Genomic DNA, 22,300 nt, shown 5'->3' with positions numbered 1-22,300 from the left:
CTTTACCGCGGTAGCCTCTATCTTGGTATTGTTTTTTTCCCCGTTGCAAACGAAGCGAGCGGTTTGATGCTATTGTGCGCATGCGTCTGCCGCCTCGGATTTCATGTGGTAGTTATCTAGTGAAAGGAAGTCCGTCTCTTTTTAGAGAACCGGCTTTTTCGGCTCAACTCATTAAAGAGAGTCGCCTTTCAAACGGCTCACTTGCTTTGATGCATTATATTACGAATCATTATTGTTGTATAAAGAAGTTGAGAAAAAAATGAAGTATAAAAGAAGAAAATGAAAAAAAGACATGTTTGTGGTTATCCCTTTAATCAATATATCACCAACAATAATTTAATGCAGAAAATGAATTCATAATTTGAATAAGAAAATGTATTATTCTACTTAATTATATTTGCATGCATTTTTCCTTCTAATGTGAACGCCCAAGCTACTTCATTTTTAAACTTTTTTACAATAAACCTCATTCATGTCGACCCAGTATCTCACAACATAATGTTAATTAACAATATACATGATATAACGAAACATGTACAATATAACATGTTAAACTACATAAATAAACACGTTTGAAAAAAAACCCAATTATCGCAAGGGACACTCAGTTTGGTATGCATTTCTAAACAACAACCTATCATGTTATTACCATTGAAGGGTTTTGTACATTTGACTATAAAGGATTTTATACGATCGAATACAAATTACATTTAATGCAAAAGATAATAACTGGCTGGGCTGTGTGAGATGTGAGGTCAGGGCACCCTAGTAGAAAATGTTGTTTACAGGAACAGCGAGAATGGGACAAAGGGCTTATAAGATAATCAGCACATCCAGACACAGAGGGGCCCTGATGACATAGAAACGCTCGGTGTTGTTTTGAACATACCAGACATCGCGGGGAGGTGGTGGAGCCCACGTTGGGCTTCCTTGGCACGCCCATTGGAGGAGCCGGCACACCATCTTGCGGGTAGACGTGGGCCAATAAGGAGAGAGCTAAAGGACTTCAGAAGGGGGCTTCCCAGAGACTCCAACGTCACTAATTTGGCCGTTTTCGATGGAGTACACTTGGTTAAATTGAGAATAAAAATAAATCTGCCCCCGTGTGGAAATGTCGGCTTTCCTGTTCATCTTTTCCGTCAAGAAACAAGTGTGCAAAAATTGTTGGGTGAATGTAGGTTGTGTTTGGTTAATTGAGTCAGATAACTAATTCGAACAATTTGGTAAAAACGGTACATTTTGATATTAATTCCCAACACCATGTTGTCACTATGTTATTACAAGGATCATCATTGGAAGTACGGTTAAATCGACTCAACCACTAAAAAATAATTTGACTAGAAAATCACAATGACCCAGCACTGGTGAGCTATTTTCAGAAAAATTCAACAGGCTGTCCTTATAGGGCACCACGTTGGGAAACTCCTGAATAAAGTCAAGTCATGTTAATTTGTGTAGCTCTTAATCACAAGGAGTATCAAGGGGCTGTACAAACTACAGACTCTTATTACACTATTCCCTGATCTGAAACCTACATGAGGGCAAAGAAAAACGTCAGCATCACCAATTTTAGGATATTTTTACACTTACATGGTTTATTTATGCAAAGTTTGGGAAAACGTGTGGGACGAAAACACTTTGAAAGATGAAATTAATTTGTTGCTAATTTAGCACTTTGCTCAACAATTTGTTTTAAGTTAAAACAAAAAAAAAAGGAAAATTTGATATCTATTCATTTATTTTGCAGTAAACAAGGACAAGGGAAAAAACTATCGTTTGGTGAGCGAGTCTTGAGCCATTCCCACGCCACTCTGTTCCAATTCGGCGATGACCGCCGTGTGCTTGAACTGGGCGGGGCGTTGGTTGAAAGTCTCCACCAATTGGAAGGTTTCCTGCCTCCTGGTGCCATAGAAGAGCTGGACCTGATTGGCCAGACACTGCGCATGTGACACAGTCTGAACGACAAAAAAGCAAACAAAAAAACATTACATATATATACCTTAAATTCTGGACTATAGAGCGCACCTGATTATAAGCCGCACCCACCACATTTTAAGAGGATAACCGCTTTTGTACTTACACAAGCCGCACCTGCATATAAGCCGCATGCGCCCACATTAAAACATGTAACACAATCACGAAATTAACCCAAACCAGACTTTGAGTCCCGCGATTGTAACTGAATATAAAGTACACAGTCCAAAAACAACAGCCGGCAAATTGAACGTAAAATGATACCGGTGCTTAAGATATGACGCAGACCTGCAGAGTCCGGGTCCCGTTGAAAATAATCCAAGGAAAAAAAAAAATATATTTCCAAAGGTAAGGGTGGGAAAAATATATATCCACTATTGTCCGCTGCGTCCACAAACACGTCTCACCTTTACTCCACTTCCCATCAGCCCCCGTTGTATTCGCCCATTCTTTTTGATTCGCCCGTGGAAAACATATCGGAATAAGTCTCTAATATAAATACATAACAAAAATATACAGTTGCAAATACATATTATACATGGTTACACATATTTACAAAGAAAGACGGTACACCGAGAGAGTTTTCAAAGCTTTAATAATAATATTATAACTTTCATCCCAAACCGTGCCTGTGAAGGGTAGCAAAACGCTACTAGGAACACGCTCGCAACACAAGGAAACAGGTCTGTTAAAAAACAAAACAAAACGGTATTTGTAAAAATCATGGTAAACCGTGCTCATCTTCCTCCTTATAACTGACGTCATTAAAGTCGTCTTCCCCAGTATGGGAAAGAGACTTTGCCATATAGACGTTGTCCTACGCTCCTTTATTCAAAAACACGCTTGCAGCACACTCGCATATATTCCACAGGTCTAAATCTTACCTTTTGTACTCGAGCACCGCTGGCGGCTGTTAGAAAAAATACATAAATTGGCCGCATCACTGAATAAGCCGCAGGGTTGAACATTTGGGAAAAAAGTAGCGGCTTATAGTCCGGACTTTCGGGTATATATATATATATATATATATATATACATCAAAAGATTGCACCAGTCTTAGAACATTTTTGGGTGGAAAACCTGCAATATAACCCTGGCCATAGAGCCAATGACACGAGTCGCTGGACTTACAATGAACTTGGGGTCCAACTCGGCTGTCACCAAGACCACGTCTTTTTCCTCCGCCAAGTCCGGGTAGTGGTAGAGGATCATCTGGCTGGGGGCGTTCTCGCCATGAGTCTGTTGATAATGTTTTTTGGTATAATTATACAAAACTCATTCATTTATTAGGGAGCTTTTATTTTCTCATGCATGTTTGTTTATTGTAATTCCCGGCTTTCCAGATTAAACAAACAGAATGTTGTAAGCGTTTTCTTTGATTTGTATGAATACAGCCAGAATTGGTCTATTCCTCTCCCAGGAAGACGTGGGTGTGCTGATTCATGCTTTGATCTCCTCTTGTTCGGATGATAATAATTCCCTGCTCTCCGGACGTCCCAAAAAGGATTTCACCAAGAATTGTATAGCCAGAATTCACCTGTTTCCCTTTCAGGTCGAAAAATCTAAACTAAAGCATGCTTTCATCTCCTCTCATTTTAACAATTGTAATTCCTTACTCTCCAGATTACCTAAAAATCATGTTTTCTTTTCGAGAACATATCCACAATTTGCTTATTAAAAAAATCTCAACTAAAAGCAATAAGTTTTCATCATTTTTCAGAATATTGGAAGACTTCGTCCGTTCTTGTCTCAGGGAAACGAGGTGCTGCTACATGCTTATATCTCCTCTCCTTTAGATGATTGTAATTCCCTGATCTCCAGATTCCTTAAAAGTAATGTCGCAAGCGAATTGTATTTTCGTTTTTATGAATACGCCAGAATTTGCCCATTTATCTCTCAGGCAAACATGGAGGTGCTGATGCATGCTTATATCTCCTTTGTTTTGAGGATTATAATTCCCTCTCCCAAAATAGATTTTGTAATTCCCTGCTTTCAGCACTCTCCAAAAAAGAATATTGCAAGTGATTGTTCCTCATCATTTGAAGACTATCGCCAAACTCCGCCCAGTATGGTCATTGTGGTTGCTGTTTACGTTCCACCGGATGCTAACGTTCCACCGGATGCTAACGTTAGCATAGTGCTAAATATTCTGCCCGATGCTATCTATAAACAGCAGCTTGAACACCCCGACGGAGCTTTTATCGTCGCCGGCGACTTTAATCAAACATGCTTAAGGACTGTACTTCCCAAATCCAATACGTGGACTGAACAATTGGGGAAAAAACACTGGACCATGTGTAAAGTAAGATCAAACATCTAGTTGGATCCGGCCATCTCTGTCTGTCCCTCACCCCCTCATACACCTGTTGAAGATAAGACCAATTTGTTGAATCGTCTTATACGTGTTCAAAGAAATGCAGGAATCAAAATGACGTAAGAGGGAGTTCTTTTTATTGATACACAATTTCAACAAGAGACTCAGCGAATCAAAGATATGCGTGTTTCGTTATAGTTTTCAACATAGCACGTGTACCCGGATTGGCCCCGTCCCTTTTCACGCCTGAAGGCGTACATGCCCAGGGTTCCGTCCTTATTTGGAAGTGTTTTTAAGTTTATGCCAGTTTATGTCACCTTGCCCTTTGCCGTTATCTCTTGTCCTCCCTTGAGGAGGATTGTTTATACTAATTCGTCCGCCGAGACCTTCGCGAGATGTAAACAACATTTCTCCCAACTGTAAGCAAGTCTTTTTACATTTCTTTCTAAATGTATGTTAATCTATTCTACAAATGCAAGTTTATTTTCTACAACACCCCCCCCCCCCGGAGGAAGACAAAGACTATGCAACAAGGACAGTACAAACATCTTCTTCGTTCCTTTATCTCTTTGTTTTCTTTATCCTTACCTTAAAATGTGGAACTGGAGTGCCACGTCCAATATCGTTGTCACAATATATTCAACCCATGTTGTAGCAATGACAATAAAGGTATATTCTAATTCTAATTTCTCTCTCAGGCATTAATCTCCCTCTTAATAATTGCAATTCCCTGTTTACCTGGATATTGATGAGGGAGGTGAAATGCAGCTGGTGTCCGGACCACTGACCCACAAAGAACTCGTAACCTTCCTTCTGGGGCAACGCGTACAAAAACTGGAGGACGTAATGACAAAAGACATAGCAGCTTTGTGGTTTTACCGACAGAAGTATATATATATATATATATATATATCAGGGATGTGATTTGACCAAAGTGAAATTATCTGAAAATTAGGCGGGGGTCTGGGGGCCGCGGGCACCCAGCTAGGTCCAGGGCAGTGCCCTGGTGGGGGGAGAAGTGGGGCGAAGCCCCCCGGAGGTCATGGGTTTTCCGTGTTTTTAAGTACTTTCAATGCACTCAGATGACAAAGAAATAGACAAAACAACAGCATACATTTTCAATGTATTTTGAACTATCCCATATAAAATTACAGTTTAAGTCAACTCAAAATCAGTCACATTAAAAAACATTGGACTGCCTTTGCTATTAAAAACTATCACTGAGAATATCATCATATCTAACTCATGTGATTACTAAGTTAACACATAAATCATGTTGAAGAGTTCAAATTTCATGAACAAATAATTGTATCATGACCAAATGAAAAGTAACTCATATTAGAACATACCATAAATGTCTTTGTTATAGAAGAAGATGTTATCTATAAATGAAAGTACTGTAGTGGGTTGTACATAATTCACCCACGGAACCATTGTTTAGTTAGCGAGTTCCTAGGGGGACTCTTAATTCGGCCGGTTCTAGCCACTCTCGTGTTTGTTTTGTTATCGCCAGTTTAAATGTCATTAAAGCAGCTTTCGTTGGCACCTTTGTTTGACACTCCGCTTACGACTCCCGTCTCTGCTCGCTACATTGGATCACGTCGGGGTCACCAACATTTGTAGATAATTCCTTCTCTAACCAGTCCGATCGAAACTTGTTTTTTTACGATCTTAGCAATTTCTTTAACTCGCGGAGCATCTTTGCGTTCGATCTCGGACATCTTTCTTTAAACACTCGGCAAAAACGTGTGAGAAATGAACAATGGCATACTCCTACGCCTTTATAAGGAGCGCGTTTATTGGTCAACACGGAGACTTCAACCAATCGCAAGTACGTTTCATTTCAGTTACGGAAACACTAAAATGGAACGCTGTCGAGACGAAATCGTTTTTTTTACCATTTAAAAGAATCGGAAATTTTAAAATTTTATTTTTGGAGCGAAAGCGGAATTCCGCGAATTAGCGGAAAAATCACATCCCTGATATATATATATATATACATATATATAAAAGACTAGATAGGTCAGCGCACAGTAGCAGCCAGCTAACAAGCGTGCATAAGTGGCAGTCAACTACAAAAATACTACTAGGGGCGGCAGTAGCTCAGGAGGTAGAGCGATCGTTTTAGGATTAAGGGATCCCAGTTCGAATCCCGGCTTGTCCGTGTTACTTGTCGAAGTGTCCTTGGGTAAGACACTGAACCCCCAATTACCCCCAATAAGCAGGTTAGCGCCTTACATGGCTGCACAGATCACGGCCGCTATTGGGAAATGTGAAGCACAATGTAAAGCGCTTTGGGAAGTCATTGACTTGAAAAGCGCTATATAAATGCAGATCATTTCATTTCATTTCAATACTATGGAAATACTTACCGGATATATTGTCTCGATGATTTTAACAATCGCCAATAATAAAATCATGATTGAAGGATTTTTTATTTGATTTAATTGACTATAAGGGATTTTACAAATTACAGTTATTGAATGCAATGAAGATTTTTCACAGAGGAGGCTGAAGTTCGAGGACAGGTCGCGCCGTTCCAAGTGTGGAGTGTTTTGGCTGGGGAATTTTGATAGCGGGGCGCTGACGAGGGAATTAGGCCTTTGTTTTGATAAACGCTTGGCATTGTTTTGAGCTGATATGAGTTCCCTTTAGACATGGCGGCGCCTTTCGGCAAGGTGGTGGTGAAGCTGGCACCTGACCCGCCCCATGGGGGGGAGCCTTTGTGACGCACCGGTCAGACGAGGTGGGGGCCACGTGGGGAATTCCTGGCCCGCCCATGTGGCCGACGCCCCGACGTGTGAAAAGACAGAAGACGGAAGGAGAGACGAGAGATCGTGAGAGGGAGGCTCGATGAAGACTAATTAGACTAATTCGACAATAATTCGGCTAAATTCGATGGAATTCACTTAGTTAAATACCTTAAGAAAATAAATCTGCCCCCGTGTGGAAATGCCTGTCTCTTGTCAATATTTCCGCCAAATTAAGAAACGAGCATGCATTGTTAGGAGAATGAAGCTTGTGTTGGGTTAATGGAGTCAGATAACTAATTCAAACAATTTGGTAAACGCTACATTTGTAATATCGTTTTTTCCTTAACATGATGTACACATGAATCGATTTATATATAAAACGTTTCTAGAAACCCTGAAAGAGGACCGTTTCACAATTTTTTTTTTCTTGTACTTCCACCTTGTAAATCAAGGGAAGCGAGTCTGGCGATTTGGTGCACACATATTTTTAAAAACATTGAAACATCGTAAGCCACCACGAGAAACTGGAGCTACGGAGGCTTTCAACAAGAATAAGTCCCGTAAAATCAGGACTATAGAGCGCACCTGATTATAAACCGCACCCACCACTTTTTAAGTGATTTGCCACTTTTGTACTTACATAAGCCGCACCTCTTTACAAGCCGCGTGCGCACGCATTAAAACTTGTGACAAAATCACAAGTTTAACCCAGACCAGGCTGTAAATTCCAAGATTGGGGTTTTTGGGGTTATTGTTCTATCTTCGTTATTCATTATCCATTATCGGTCAGTTCATAATACGCTACAAAGCCTAGGAGCCGGGACACTTACTCTCAGCCAAAAGGCCAAGCTAAGGTCCTAGCCCTAAAGCCTTGCTGCGATCATTGCGAATGCACCGTTCCCGGAGGTACTGCAATACCGGGCCGATGCGTGGAGTGGACAGAGCAAGCTCTTATTCCATCTCCGAAATGCAAAAATCAAAGATCATGGCAAGAGGTACGGCCAAAAGGCCAAGCTAGCCCTAAACCCTGGCCAAGCTAAGGAACTAGCATCAAGGCAAAGCTAAGGACCTAGCATCAAAGCCTTGCTGATGTCGTTGGGCCCTAGCATAAGCATCAAATAGCAGACAATCTTAGAACCACAATCGGCATAAATAGTAGACAATTTTAGAACCGCAACCGGCATCATGAACGGAAAATGATACCCGTAATTAACAAATGATGCAGACTTGTAAAGTCCGGGTCCCGTTGAAACTAATCCAAGGAAACAAAATGTATATTTCCAAAGTTAAGGGTGGGAAAAATATATAACCACTATTGTCCGCTGCGACAACAGACAGATCTACCGGTAACTCAGCTTTACCCCACTTCCCATCAGCCCGCGTTTGCTCCGCCCCTTCTTTTTGATTCGCTCGTAGAACACATAACAGAATAAATCTCTAAAATAAATACATTACAAAAATATACAGTTGCAAATACATATTATACATGGTTACACATGTTTACGAAGAAAGACGGTACACCGAGAGTTTTCAAAGCTTTTATAATAATAATAATATAACTTTCATCCCAAACCGTTCCTTTGAAAGGTACCAACCCGCTAGTAGAATCACCCTCGCAATGCATCAAACGTGTCTGTCAAAAGAAAAGCATCACATAATTGTGAAATTCACGGTAGATCGTCCTCAACTTCCGCCTCATAACTATCGCCATCAAGGGCGTCTTCCTCATTATCGGAACGTACCTTAACTTTACAGACAATGTATGCTTAAACTTTGAGGTTGCAGTCTTTCTTGGCGCACATATTCTACTGGTCTTAATCTTACCTTTTATACTCCAACGCCGCTGGTGGCAGTAAGAAAAATTACATAAATTGTCCGCTTCACTGAATAAGCCGCAGGGCTGAACATTTGGGAGAAAAGTAGCGGCTTATAGTCCGGAATTAACGGTAATGGAAAAAAGTAAAGCCCAAAACATTTTTATGTATGAAAGGTTATTCTAGCTTTCTGGGACTTTATGGTACGATGTTGAGTGCATCCATAGGCAGCACGATGAGACGGCATTCTCTTTGATTTTTCAGGCTCCGTCCACATGTACTGGAAGATTCTGATAAATTGACCCAACAAGCTTAGGCCCCCACTAGGCAAACTGCTCAAAGGGGGTTTCCTATCTAGTCTTCTATAGAAATCTGTGGTTTTACCCATATTAGGTCTTACCATCGGACACGCCTTCGCCCGAGCCGTGATGACCTCGTAAGTCTGCCTCTGAAAAAAAAGGTTAAAGTGCTATAAGACTAACCGGCTTCCAGTTGACCGCAGATTTAACAAAACCCTACCGGGATGACGGCACTGATAGTGTCCTTGCTGGCAAAATATTTCATCCAAAGCTGGGGAATCATCAAAAAAAGGAAAACAGATAATCCACAAATTGTTTATAGAACAGAAAAAAACATTACCAGTGCCAAACATTTCTTTTTGGTCCCAAACACATTTGATTCAATTTCTGGATGACTTGGGACTGTTTTTGCACTGTTTGACCTATACAGACTTTTTAACCCGTACACCTTCCTGTAAATTCACCTAAAATCCCAATCCAAACCGTGATCAAAGGGGGGCCGTCACGGAGCGGCTGCCTTTTCCAGCAGCTGCCCTGTTATCTCTCACTTTTTGTGATTTATTGTCTGCTCTCATCTTTGGTGTTTTTCTTCCCGTTTAACAACTACACTTTGGATGACTTTCTATCCTATGGACATGGGTTTTAGCGCACAAAAATGCGTTTATTCGAGGAATCAACTCCCTGCCCTGAAGAATTCTCGTGCCGGCGTGATGAGGGGGCCTATGGTGGAAGAAGAGCCGGAGCTAGCTACGCGGCTAGCGGCGTTATAAGTCTTCGGTACCATAGTATGGTAAATGTGAACTCACTACCAAATAAGACCAACGAGTGCTGGTGGAAAACATCGAAGCGCACAGGGAGTGCAATTGCTGTGTTTTGCGGAAACGTGGCTCACGTTTAGCACCCCGGACGCTAACGTGTAGCCACCCGGAGCTATTCCGGCTTCAGCGCCGCTATACAGAGACACGAAAGCCTACGGGAATCGGAGAGGAGACGGACTCGCTAACACGAGGTGGTGTATCCCTGGACACAAAGAAAAAGATTTCCATCTGCCGCAGGGATGTCGAACTTTTGGACTGGCGTGTGACGTCATCCGCTCCGCTACAAGCACCCCTAGGGCATCATGTTAATCTGTTAATAAACAACGGGGTAGACTGCTGGAAGTGTGAATTTCCCTACAGGAATGAATAAAGTATCTATCTATCTATCTATCTATCTATCTATCTACCCAAAGTAAATTGAATGCTGTTATTGAACCGTTGGGAGAATCTGGACCGTTTTGGTCTCATTTGAGAGGCAACACTCTGAAGTCATGTCCAAAATTGGAATAACCATTGTAAGTGCTCCTTTTTATCCTCCAAAAACATGCAATTAGAACCACACACAGGGTAGGATATCGAGATCATACTATTATTTTATTCCTGCAGTCCAAATTATTAAAATTAGATGATTTAGTAAAATTTTTCACTGCACAACTGATATTTAAGGTCAACAAAAACATAGTGCCAGAAAACATTCGTAAATTATTCTTTCGGAAAGAGGGAAATTATAATTTAAGGGGCTGTCGTGAATTCATAATCCCAAAGGTGAAAACCACCAGGAAAAGTATGTGTGTGTCTGTGTGTGGAGTCAAACTTTGGAACAATTTACAAGACGAGATCAAACAATGTCCAACTATTCACTTGTTAGAAATTAAATACAAAAAAACATTACTGGCGGAATACAGTGATGAAGAATGGGGTGTGAGTGATGCTAGCGATTGGGAATAGTGCGTCTAGTTAACTTTGTGTTATCGTTGCTATTCTTATAACATAACTGTTATAATTAATATCATTACAATTGTTGTTATATCATTGGTGTATTTAATAGGGAAGATGAAGGGGTAGGGAAAATAAGCATTTGCTTCCGGCTACCCCTTTTGAACATATTACGTAATGTTATTTTGTTGTTATTGTTTTTGTTCTGTTTTTATTTTGATGATCGAATAAAGTTTTCATTCATTCATTCAAGTGCTACTAACATTGATTTCTCAAAGTTGGAACACAAAGAAATACAAGTCAAGTCATTTTTATTTGTATAGCCCTTAATCACAAAGAGAATCAAAGGGCTTCACAGGTTATTACACAGACTATTTTTTCAGACTATTATTACACCATCCCCTGATCTGGAACCAACAAGGAAAAACTAAAAAACCTCAACATGAGGAAAATGACGAAACCTTGAGAAGTTTCCTTTGTTTTTATTATTTCTTTATTTCATTCTAGCCTGAATTTTTCTTTGCGATTAAATGTCTGCACATGAGTGTAGCATGAACATTTTAGTTGGAAAACAGGTAAGACCACAGCTTGAAGCCTTACCTGGTCCTAGGTCAAATTTAATCATAATCTGAAAAATTAAACATTGTATTTCCCACATTTTTCTAACAGTAGGCCATTTGGAGATGACCAGTTTACAACACTGAAATCGTACTGTGTATTATACGTGGGGCAACTTTTTAGATATTTTGAGAGAGCTGCAAATATTTGATTTCTCTTTCTAGAAGTCAAACAATGATTGTGCACACTTGCCCGTAGTAATGGTCTGTAAGAATGAATCATGCATGTTGAATTTGGGGACAAACCTGAACGTGGATATCCGCGTATCATTCTTTTCAGATTTTATTGGGTAACCAATATGTCAATCATTATTTGATGTGGTTACTACTGGCTGAAGATGTTCGAAGCCCGAGTAGGTTTCAAAGTTTTTTAATACAGGCCCTCATAGCTTGTCACAGGCTAAGGACAGTGAAAAAAGCTTGCAATTGACCGAAAGCGGTGTCAATCAAAAGGTCAGAGGCTAACAGGAATATTGGAAACCATCTGATGACTCTATTTTTAAAGGTTAATTATAGAGCAAAATGAACTGATTACAAGAGGATCATCTAACGATGCAGGGATGCTTTTAGGCGGATTTTTTCCCCCCCGCATTATCGTGTGTTTTGAAATGAAATCATCTGCAGTTATATAGCGCTTTTCAAGTCAATGACTTCCCAAAGCGCTTTACAACGTGCTCCGCATTTCCCAATAGCGGCCTTGCAGCCATGTAAGGCGCTAACCTGCTTATTGGGGCCATTAGGGGTTCAGTGTCTTACCCAAGGACACTTCGACATGTAACACGGACGAGCCGGGATTCGAACTGGGATCCCTTGATCCCAAGACGAGCGCTCTACCTCCTGAGCTACTGCCGCCCACTTGTTTTGGAGTAAATATTTTAGACGGTTGGATTCACCGGACAGTCCTGGATGTAATTATTCCATATTAGCGAGGATATTATTATAAGCTGACTAAGAGCACTTTTTGGGTGAGCTATGCCGGCATTATAGTTTTCGGGATCTTGTTTTGGACTGATCGTGAAGTTTCTATGATGCGTATATTTTAAAATGGTCATCATATCTTGAGCCCCAAGAGCTTTCCAATGATATGTGGCATGATGTATTTCAGTGACTGCTGACATCGTACAACTTTATCAAGAGTCTGACAGCCCGCTGGCAGGTTAACTGCATGCAAAATCCAATTATTTTTATATGTGTGAGTTTACATTTGTTTTCAATTAAATATCATGAAACAATTTGGGTAGACAGGTCTCCAAAAAGTACTGTTGGAGAGACAAGAGCTTGACTTTAATAATACGCTCTTTCTGCATCATCAACAACATACCTGTCAACCTCCACGGCTTCATGCACTTACAAAATGTTGTATTTTCCCTTAGAAAATACAAAATAATCTTACACCATATTTTATTTTCAAATGTGTTTCTTTACGTAGTTTAACATGTTATATTGTACATGTGTTTCCTTATATCATATATATTGTTAATTATCATTTTGTTGTAAGATCCCGAGTTGCTCTACATGAATGAGGTTTGTTTTAAAAAGGTTCAAAAATGAAGTCGCTTGGACGTTCACTGTAGAAGGAAAAATACATGCAAATATAATTAAGTACAATAATACATTTTCTTATTCAAATTATTAATTCATTTTCTCCATTAAATTATTGTTGGTAATATACTGATTAAAGGGATAACCAAAAACCTGTCTTTCTTCATTTTCTCCTTTTATACTTCCTTTTTTTCTCAACTTCTTTACACAACATCATAATTCGTAATATAATGCATCAAAGCAAGTGAGCTGTCTGAGAGCTGGCTCTCTTTAATGAGTTGAGCCGAAAAAGCCGGTTCTCTAAAAAGAGACGGACTTCCTTTCACTACATAACTACCACATGAAATCCGAGGCGGCAGATGCATGCGCACAGTAGCATCAAACCACCCGCTTCGTTTGCAATGAAAAAAAAAACGATACCGAGATAGAGGCTACCGCGGCGAACTCGTTTGACTTGATTGATTTGCCGTTTGGTGATAGTCGGTGTATACCGGATGGTACCCATCATTGTCAAATTTGCGTTTTTCCGTACAGATTTTCTCGTACGTCATACACGTCTTAAAATGCATAATAAACGTACTTTGTACGGCAAAAACGTACAGGTTGACAGGTATGCAATAACTATGAAGATAAGATATTAACATATAGTGCATGTGATAATGACTGTGTTTGCTATGTGGAAATACATCACTTCTAATCTTAATACAAGTGCTCCAATACGCCTAGGCTAAAGTTCACAATTTTTGACTTCTAAACAGTGACTCTCTCCTAAAGGTGAGAGATCTTCATGCCTGCCGGGAGTCTCACCTGAGCAATCTCTTCGCCTGTCTTGTCCTGGACCATTTCTAGATTGAGGATGGAGCCCAGCGACTAAACAAAACACATTATCATCTTCATTGTCTTTATCATCATCAAGGCATCAACTCACACCTTATTCCTGGTGAAAGCTCCTGATGTTCTGTCGGCGGCCGCCGTTCTGTCGCGCTTCTCGAACTACAGAGCAGATACGAACAATGGTTACGTTTTCAATGACTTTCAATGACTTTTTATTGCAGACTTTTTTTAAAAATTGAACCTGCTCCTCAATGATATGGACAAAGTCGGCTTGCTTGGAGCTACCCAGGACTTCTTTCTTAGCCTCGCCTCGTTTCTCCAGCCGGGCCTTGAACTCCTCAGGCTTGCCACTGAAAATGAAGTCGCCCAGTCTGCTCAAGCTAGCGGTACATTTCTTCACACTTTTGCCGATTGCCCATCTACATTTTTGCCTTTTTGATCCCTTTATGGAACGTTTACAACCTGATTTGAGAGCTATTTCACAGGATCATGTTATTGACAACTCATTGCGTCAATGGAAGTGAATAATACACTGCCTCACATACCCCCCTCCCTTTTTTTTTAACTGTACTTCTTTTTTATTGCTTGTTTTTTTCTGGATGTTTTATTTTCTGTGTAAGGCAACCTTGGGTGTCCGGAAAGGCTCTTTAAAATCAAATGTATTGTTATTATTATTATAAATCAATACCTATCACTTCTATAGTCATCAATGGTTCATAACCAACATATACATTTGGTCATTTTAAGTATATCTTTCATATCTCTAGATTTTATCTTGTTTATTGAATACATAAATTAAAAGAAACATTGTCTTCTCATTTTGCTCTTTTTGAAGCCCCACTGTGTAATATTCGATTGCTAGATGGCACTGTGTTGTCTGGTGTGGGCAAAGGCCAATGCCCTAGAGCACAGTGTGGGGGCATCCTGCCAAACGAACATGGTGACAATCTAAGTGGGGATTCCACTGTGTAAAAGAAATACAAAATGTTTTTTAATTAACATTGGTATGATAGTTAGGCAGTGTTCTCGTTTGCCTGCGTCCCTGCGTCCTAATCGCATCATTTTTGCTGGGGATGCATTATGTCAAATCAACGTGCGTCCCCGGGACGCAACTTTTTTGACACCAAATTGTCATTACTACCCGATTACTTTTTTTTTTAACAAAGATTTACCGCACTCCAAACTTTTCGTCAGGCAGATCCGCCATTGTTGTTTTGGTCTCGCGCCGATCTCGGCAAACGAGATCTCGTTGCTTCGAGATGACGTCATTGTTTTGGTGGTTGTCGAGTGAAAGAGAAGTATGCCTCCGTAAAAACAGTTGGTATTAGGTGCAAATCAACAAAAAATTGGTAATTTCTTCAGTGTCGGTAATAAGTCGAAACATAATACAGAAAGTCGTAACAACGGCAATAATTCCGGCACGAAAAAAACGGCGGAGAAATTCTTCAGAAGACCGCAAAGGCAAGGAAAACACGTGTTTTGAAGCGAACGATTCGACAAAAGATAAACAAAAGAATACTCTTAGCAAGAAAAGGACTTTTCTGCCAAAATGGACTCAATTATATTCCTGGTTACGCTATGAGGAGGATGATAATGGAGGCTACATGTTCTGTGATGCGTGCACCCAGCGTGACAAATAAATTCGATTGCATGAATCATTTCGCAATACGAACTTTCAGAAAAGCACATTGGATCGGCACCACGACAATGAAAACCACAAATTAGCTATGGAAATTCCGTTGCTGCAATTGGAACTCCAGAAGGCATTACAACTGTGGCGGGAAGGCAAACCACAAAGAATATATCAACTGAAAAAATCTGAAGTGATTAAAACTGCATTTTAGACTATTATTACACCTCCTGATCTAAAGCCTCATGTAGTTCATGTATCCTTACCTAGTATTCATATCAATGATTCTTTTTACTGAAGGAAAGTTTTCTTATACCACTAGGAGGCACTAAATATTACATATTGTTCCTTTAGGATATATTCTTGCGTGAATACAAAAACAACGCCTCACAAATCTAAGCTGCGCTACATAAAATAATTTTACGTTTTTAATCTTACTAAGGGAAAAAAACACATTAATCTTGCATAAAACTAGAAAATACAACTTAAAAAGGCCAACGTGGAATTAATTAGTTGCAGTGTCAAATTTAATTTTGAAAAAGACGTTTTTCGACCAAATAAAGTCATCTTTAGGCCAGGAATTTCGGAGAATTGAGGTTTTAATTTTCGCAACGTATTTCAACCAGATTTGGTGGAAGGAGAACGGAACCCAGAACTTTAGACTCGCAGTTCAATCGTAATTTTGATGATCTAGTAGACAAAAAAATAAATATAAACATTAGCCGTGACGTCACCACACCTGCGCAATTTCTGGATCTTCTCCTGGTATTTGTCATAGTAAGGGTTTTCCTCCAACTGAGGCTCTTTTTGCACCGAAAAAGCACGAAAGTGGACCGGGACCAGCCCGGGAATGAGGGTTCTGATTCCTGTCGTTCGGACTGCTAGCATGCCTCGGTACAGGCAAGTCAACTGCAACAGGGCAGCTGCCATCTTCCCATCCCTCTGTTGCACCAACAAATTCAGCCCGGCGAGGAACTGATTCGTCAGATGGTTCCGCGTAAAAGGAAGGGTTGTAATTTTCTTTTTTTCTTATCTGAGAGCACTTCTCCCTGTCTTCTAAAGTTTAAATTCATTAGTATTGAAGGATTTTATACATTTGACTATAAAGGATTTTATACGATGGAATACAAGTTACATTTATTGAGTTTAATGCAAGATATTCACTGACTGGGCTGTAGTTCAATGACAGGTCACGCTGTTCCAAATATATATATATATATATATATATATATATATATATATATATATATATATATATATATATATATATATATATATATATATATATAAATATAATAATTATATAATAATATAGAACATTTTGACTAGGGAATTTTGATGATAGGACTCTGACGGAGGACGGCAGGCGATGTTTTGAGAACAAGGCCCTGATGAGTTTTCCAGACATTGCAACGCCCAGGGGGGGCTTCCTTGGCACGCCCATGGGAGGAGTCGAGACGCCATCTTGCGGGGAGACGTGGGCCAAGAAGAGAGAAAAAGGACTTCAGAAAAAGGCTTCCTAGAGACTCCAACGACACTAATTCGGCCATTTTCGATGGAGTACACTTAGTTAAATTGCTAATGAAATTAAATCTACCCCTGTGTGAAAATGTCGGCTTTCCTGTTCATCTTTTCCATCAAGAAACGAGCACGCATACATTTTTGGGTGAAGTGGGTTGTGTTTGGTTAATGGAGTCGGATAACTAATTAGAACAATTTGGTCCATTTTGATATTTATTTCCCAACAGTATCATTCATGGTTCATGGTTCATGACTGCTAGGGTTGTCGGGCCTCCAGTTCCTATGGTGTGTCTTGGGCAAGTACAGCCTGCAGCCCAAGAGCATCCGTCTACAGGCCATTTTGGGGTAGGATTTGCTCCCCCACATGAAACAGATGGTACTGGTTACCATGGTTACCAGTAGCAGGATAAACCTCCTGATCTGACTCAGATAGAGTACCTTCATCGTCTAGTTCACAGGTGTCAAACGGGCGGCCCGCGGGCCAAATCAGGCCCGCTAAGGGATTGAATCCGGCCCGCGAGACAACACTCAGAGAAGCGCAAGAGAAAAACAAGCAGCAGGTTGAAATATGTCAACTTGATGTTGCCAAAGCCAGGTGCCTCTCACAAAGACACTGTACTTGTATTTCTCTCTCCCTCTCTCTCTCTTTCTTTCTTTTTCACCCCTTTTCTCCCACTCTGTCTCTTTCACTCTCTGTGTCTCTTTTTCTCTTCCTTTGTTGCTCTTTGTCTTTCTCTCTTTGTGTGTCTTTTAACCTCTTTTGCTCTAACTTCCTTTTTTCCTTTTCTCTCTTTTCTCTTTCTCTCTTCACACCCTTCGCACTTTCTTTTCTCTTTTCTCTCCTGCTGTCATTCTGTTTCTCTTTGGATTTCTTTTTCCTCTCTCTTTCTTTTCCCCCTCTCTCACGACATTTTATCTTTTGTTTTCCACGCTCTCTCCCTCTCTCTCTTTTTCTTTCTTTGTCCCGCCCTCTCTCCTTTTCCCTCCCTCTTTCTCTTATTTCTTTATCTTTCTTTTTCTATTTCTTTAATCTACTAGTCCGGCCCCCGACAGAATGTTTGTTCTATCGTGTGGCCCCCGAGTTAAAATGAGTTTGACACCCCTGGTCTAGTTGCTGTTCATTTTCAGTGTAAGGCACCATCCCACACTTGAGAGATGAGCCGGACCCTCAGCACTTCACCACACAAATGACACCTGGCATGATCTTTTTCTGTTGTTGGAAAAAAAATCAACACCACGCTGCGCTTCCCGTTTGTCATATTTAGCTTATGATAAAAGTGCATAAAAAGTGACTAGTGGCCGAGGGCGCTAAATCCAAGTACAGCAGGACCTCGGGTTTCGAACGCCTCTCAGTTCAAACAAATTGGTGTCCGACCAAAAATTTAGAGAAATTCTTGCTTCGCTGTTCGGTCAAAAAATCGGAGTTCGAACGCCGGTAATGCGTTAGTGCGTACGCTAGGGTGCGGTGCTGAGCGGCGTACGGGTGTTTTAGCCCCTTATTATGCCTCCGAAGAAAGTCAGTGCAAGCGGCAAAGTTGCTACAGGTGAAAAAAGAAAAGTAGTGCGTACAACTATTGTATTTAAGAAAGAAATAATAGCAAAATATGAAGGAGGTGCGCGAGCGCCTTCTGCTGACCGCCACAAAGGTAAGAAATCCTATTCATAAGATTACGATAACGCGAACGTACGATTAGCCTGGGTTAGCTTTAAGTTTACGTTAAACATTCAGGGTGTTGGAACGGTGCACAACATTGAGGGTGTTGGAACGGAACCCCTTTCTAATGAACCGCTCACCACCTGTTGTGGAGACCCGGGTGCTAAATGACTTGTAAACAACCTGATTTTTTTATTTTTACACGTTCATGTTAGCGTAATCTTTCGTTCGGAAGATTACGATAACGCGAACGTCCGATTAGCCTGGGTTAGCTTTATGTTTACGTTAAACATTCAAGGTAAACATTCAGGGTGTTGGAACGGATTAAAACGATTTACATTATTTTCAATGGGAAAAATGATTTCGGTGATGGAACAAATCAGTTTTCGAACAGGGTTCTGGAACGGATTATGGTCGAGAACCGAGGTTCCACTGTACTCGCCTAATATTAATATTATTGATATTTAGATCGATCCAACTACCTCTAATGGATGTTGTCTCCGTCTTTGCAGTCATCGCAAGCAGCAAAAGCGTTTTTTGGCTGCTTTGCAAAAGCATGGACCGCTAACAGACAAGATCAACGTATGCAAAAAAATAAAATAAAAATCAAGAAACATTCTCACTTTTTTTGAATAGGTGAGAAAAGAGAAGATGGATTATTTTCACCTGATATATTTGCATTTATTATTTTGTATCCCACTCCTGCTGCCCCCTCCCCGCCTATTCTAGCTCTTTGTTGTGGGTGGGGGGGGATCGATGTATATTTGATGCACGGCTCTTGAGGCTTTTATCATGAATTATAGAAAAACGCTAAGCTCTCCATTTGCAGGACAGATGTTAGATTTTACTTAAGGAGAGAAAGGGGACCCTTGCATAATTCACGCCGGCCGGCCAGCGGAGAACAAATAAATAAATCAATCGGTAAATAAAAGCAAAACCACAAACATTTGCTCCTCTGCTCGTCTCGTGCATACGAATATTTTCTTTTGAGTTTGGACTCTAAGTGGCGTGGAAGAAAAAACAAAAAAATATGTAGCTGCATTTTTTATGGAGGCTTTTTGAAAAGTATTCCATTTGCTCTTAACAGCTTTTTCAACCTGAACCTAAAAAAATATAAATAATGATTCAATATTGGTTTGATTACAAGTAATATTGAGGAACCTTCTTTTAATATAGATTTTAGTAATATATATATATTGGCAGCACGGCGGCGCAGTGGTTAGCGCGTGTGCAGCACAGTTCTGAGGTCATGAGATCGAACCTCCTGTGTGGAGTTTGCATGTTCTCCCCGTGCCCAAGTTTCCTCAAGGCACTCAGGTGTCCTCCCACATTCCAAAAACATACATTTCAGGTGGATTGGCCGGTCCAAATTGTCCCTAGGTGTGAATGAGCGAGCGAATTGTCTGTCCCTGTGTGCCCTGCGACTGGCTGGCCACCAGTTCAGGGTGTCCCCCTGCCCACTGCCCGAAGATAGCTGGGATGGGCTCCAGCACCCCCGGCGATCCTACTGAGGATAAGCGGTTCGGATAATGGATGGATGGACGAATAAATATATACGTTTAGGTCGATTTCTGATTAAAAAGAAGAACAGTGAGGTCAAAACTCATTGAAAATCATTTGTTGTTTTGTTTCAAAAGAAAAAGAAAATATCTCTCTGATTTTGTTTATGTTATTGGCAACTCTTCTTCAGATGAAACATTGTGGACTGTTTAAAAGTCTCATCTCATCTCAGCTCATCTCATTAGCTGCACCGCTTATCCTCAGTAGGGTCGCGGGGGTGCTGGAGCCCATCCCAGCAATCATCGGGCAGTGGGCAGGGGACACCCTGAACTGGTTGCCAGCCAATCGCAGGGCATACGGAGACAGACAACTCACTCGCTCATTCACACCTAGGGACAATTTGGACCGGCCAATTCACCTGAAATGCATGTTTTTGGAATGTGGAAGGAAACCGGAGTGCCCGGAGGAAACCCACGCAAGCACGGGGAGAACATACAAACTCCGCACAGGAAGTCTGGAGCTGGATTTGAACCCACGACAGGTTCCCATGACTTGAACTGTGCCGCACATGCGCTAACCACTGCGCCGCCGTGCTGCCCTGTTTAAAAGTATTTATGTATTTTTTTGTTTTTTTAACTGATTCGAATGAATGGATGATTCATTCGTATAAAGGAAACGGTGTAACTGCAGACATTTTTTAACTTAAATCCAGAGTCTTCTCAAAAGAAATTTTCCATCTCCAATAACTCGAGTGATTTGGACCCCCTCGCCGACCTTGTGTGTTGGTCTTCAAGGGCAAAGGGGAGAATGGAGTGCTTGCGCCTCACATGCAAAGCGGACAATGTCCCTAAGTTGATTACCAATGAAATATTTTCACACCAATTATGATCGCTGTATTATACACACTGGGCCTTTAATATTTGGCAGATGTTCCCAATTTTTTGAACTGTTTGATGTAATTCCGGCGTTTACACTGCGGCAGTTCGATGTCATGCCCGGGGGCTCGTTGGAATCTTGGGACCATTCACGGGGTCTCCCTCCGGCCCCTAGAAATGGGACCCCAGGGTGGACAGCCCCATGCCAGCGTTTTCCAAAGGCGGCACATTAAAAGTGCATGAGGGTGTCTAGGAATCAAGACACCGACTCTCACCCGTAACTGTGTCTTTTTTATTTATTCATGTCGAATGGAGGAGGGTGGGTGGTCTGGGGGGGGGGGGTTTGTTTGCGGCTAACATTTGCTATCAGGGGCCAAATGTAAAAAGATTTGGCCAAGGGGCCGGTCATGGACAGGGTTGGGTAGGGTTACTTGAACTTGATTACTTTCAATTACTTTTGGATTACTCCAATACTAAATATGCTAATAAAAGACAAAAGAAACTAAATATGAATAAAATGATGACTCACAACACGTGGTAAACTTTCTCTCCTGGCTTTGATCTCTTTGATCTCCGGCAAACCGAACATAAAATGCGACAGAAACAAAATGAAAAAAAATCCAAACAGCTTGCCAATATCATTTTTGCCGTTCCATGTATTCCGTTACTCCCCAAGCCTGCACAAAATTTTGTAATTTTATTCATATTTAGTTGGTATTGGAGTAATCCAAAAGTAATTGAAAGTAATCAAGTTTACGTAACCCTACCCAACCTTGGTCATGGAGACCTACTCGTTTTCTTAATTATATATACATATACATGGAAACATGCGTTTTATATTTTTTAAATATTTGTTTTTAACTTGATTAGTTCCATCAAACTGGTTTTAGAATACTCATAGTTAAAACAATATAGGTCAGTTAGCTGTTTTAACCATTAGTTTAGTCCTTAATTTTTAAGTATTACTGTAGTTGTATTTTTGTAGCATTTTCGAAACAGTATTTTTGTAGCCTTTTCCAAAGCAGTACTTCTGCAGTATTTTCTCAGTATTATTTTTTTAGTATTTCAGTAGTACCTTTTGCGACATTTCTTTGTTATTTTTGTAGTACTACTGTAGTATTCTAGTAGTACTACCATAATGTATTCGTTTATTTAATAGAGCTGTATTTTTGTAGCATTTTCCAAAGCAGTACTTCTGCAGTATTTTCTCAGTATTATT

General features: G+C 40.5%; 1 protein-coding gene and 1 pseudogene across 1 annotated transcript; both read right to left on the bottom strand.

Annotated features, from left to right (window-relative positions):
• Nucleotides 1-1,720: 1,720 nt before the first annotated feature.
• On the bottom strand, nucleotides 1,721-16,488 carry atpaf1 (ATP synthase mitochondrial F1 complex assembly factor 1). Its single transcript, XM_088350122.1, has 9 exons — nucleotides 16,271-16,488; nucleotides 14,143-14,251; nucleotides 13,998-14,060; nucleotides 13,875-13,937; nucleotides 9,375-9,425; nucleotides 9,256-9,303; nucleotides 5,027-5,122; nucleotides 3,106-3,213; nucleotides 1,721-1,955 (listed from the first exon to the last, which is right to left on the bottom strand). The coding sequence occupies exons 1-9, from the start codon at nucleotides 16,459-16,461 to the stop codon at nucleotides 1,770-1,772; spliced, it is 915 nt and encodes a 304-aa protein (XP_088206248.1). The 5' UTR covers nucleotides 16,462-16,488; the 3' UTR covers nucleotides 1,721-1,769.
• LOC148355734 (U2 spliceosomal RNA) lies at nucleotides 7,926-8,059 on the bottom strand (annotated as a pseudogene).
• Nucleotides 16,489-22,300: the final 5,812 nt, after the last annotated feature.

The sequence above is a fragment of the Urocampus carinirostris genome, chromosome 12 (assembly GCF_059441175.1).
Source record: "Urocampus carinirostris isolate Australia breed hairy pipefish chromosome 12, RoL_Ucar_1.0, whole genome shotgun sequence".
NCBI lineage: Eukaryota > Metazoa > Chordata > Actinopteri > Syngnathiformes > Syngnathidae > Urocampus > Urocampus carinirostris.
Note: the sequence above shows the minus strand (reverse complement) of the source record. Positions and strands in the feature narration are given on the sequence as shown.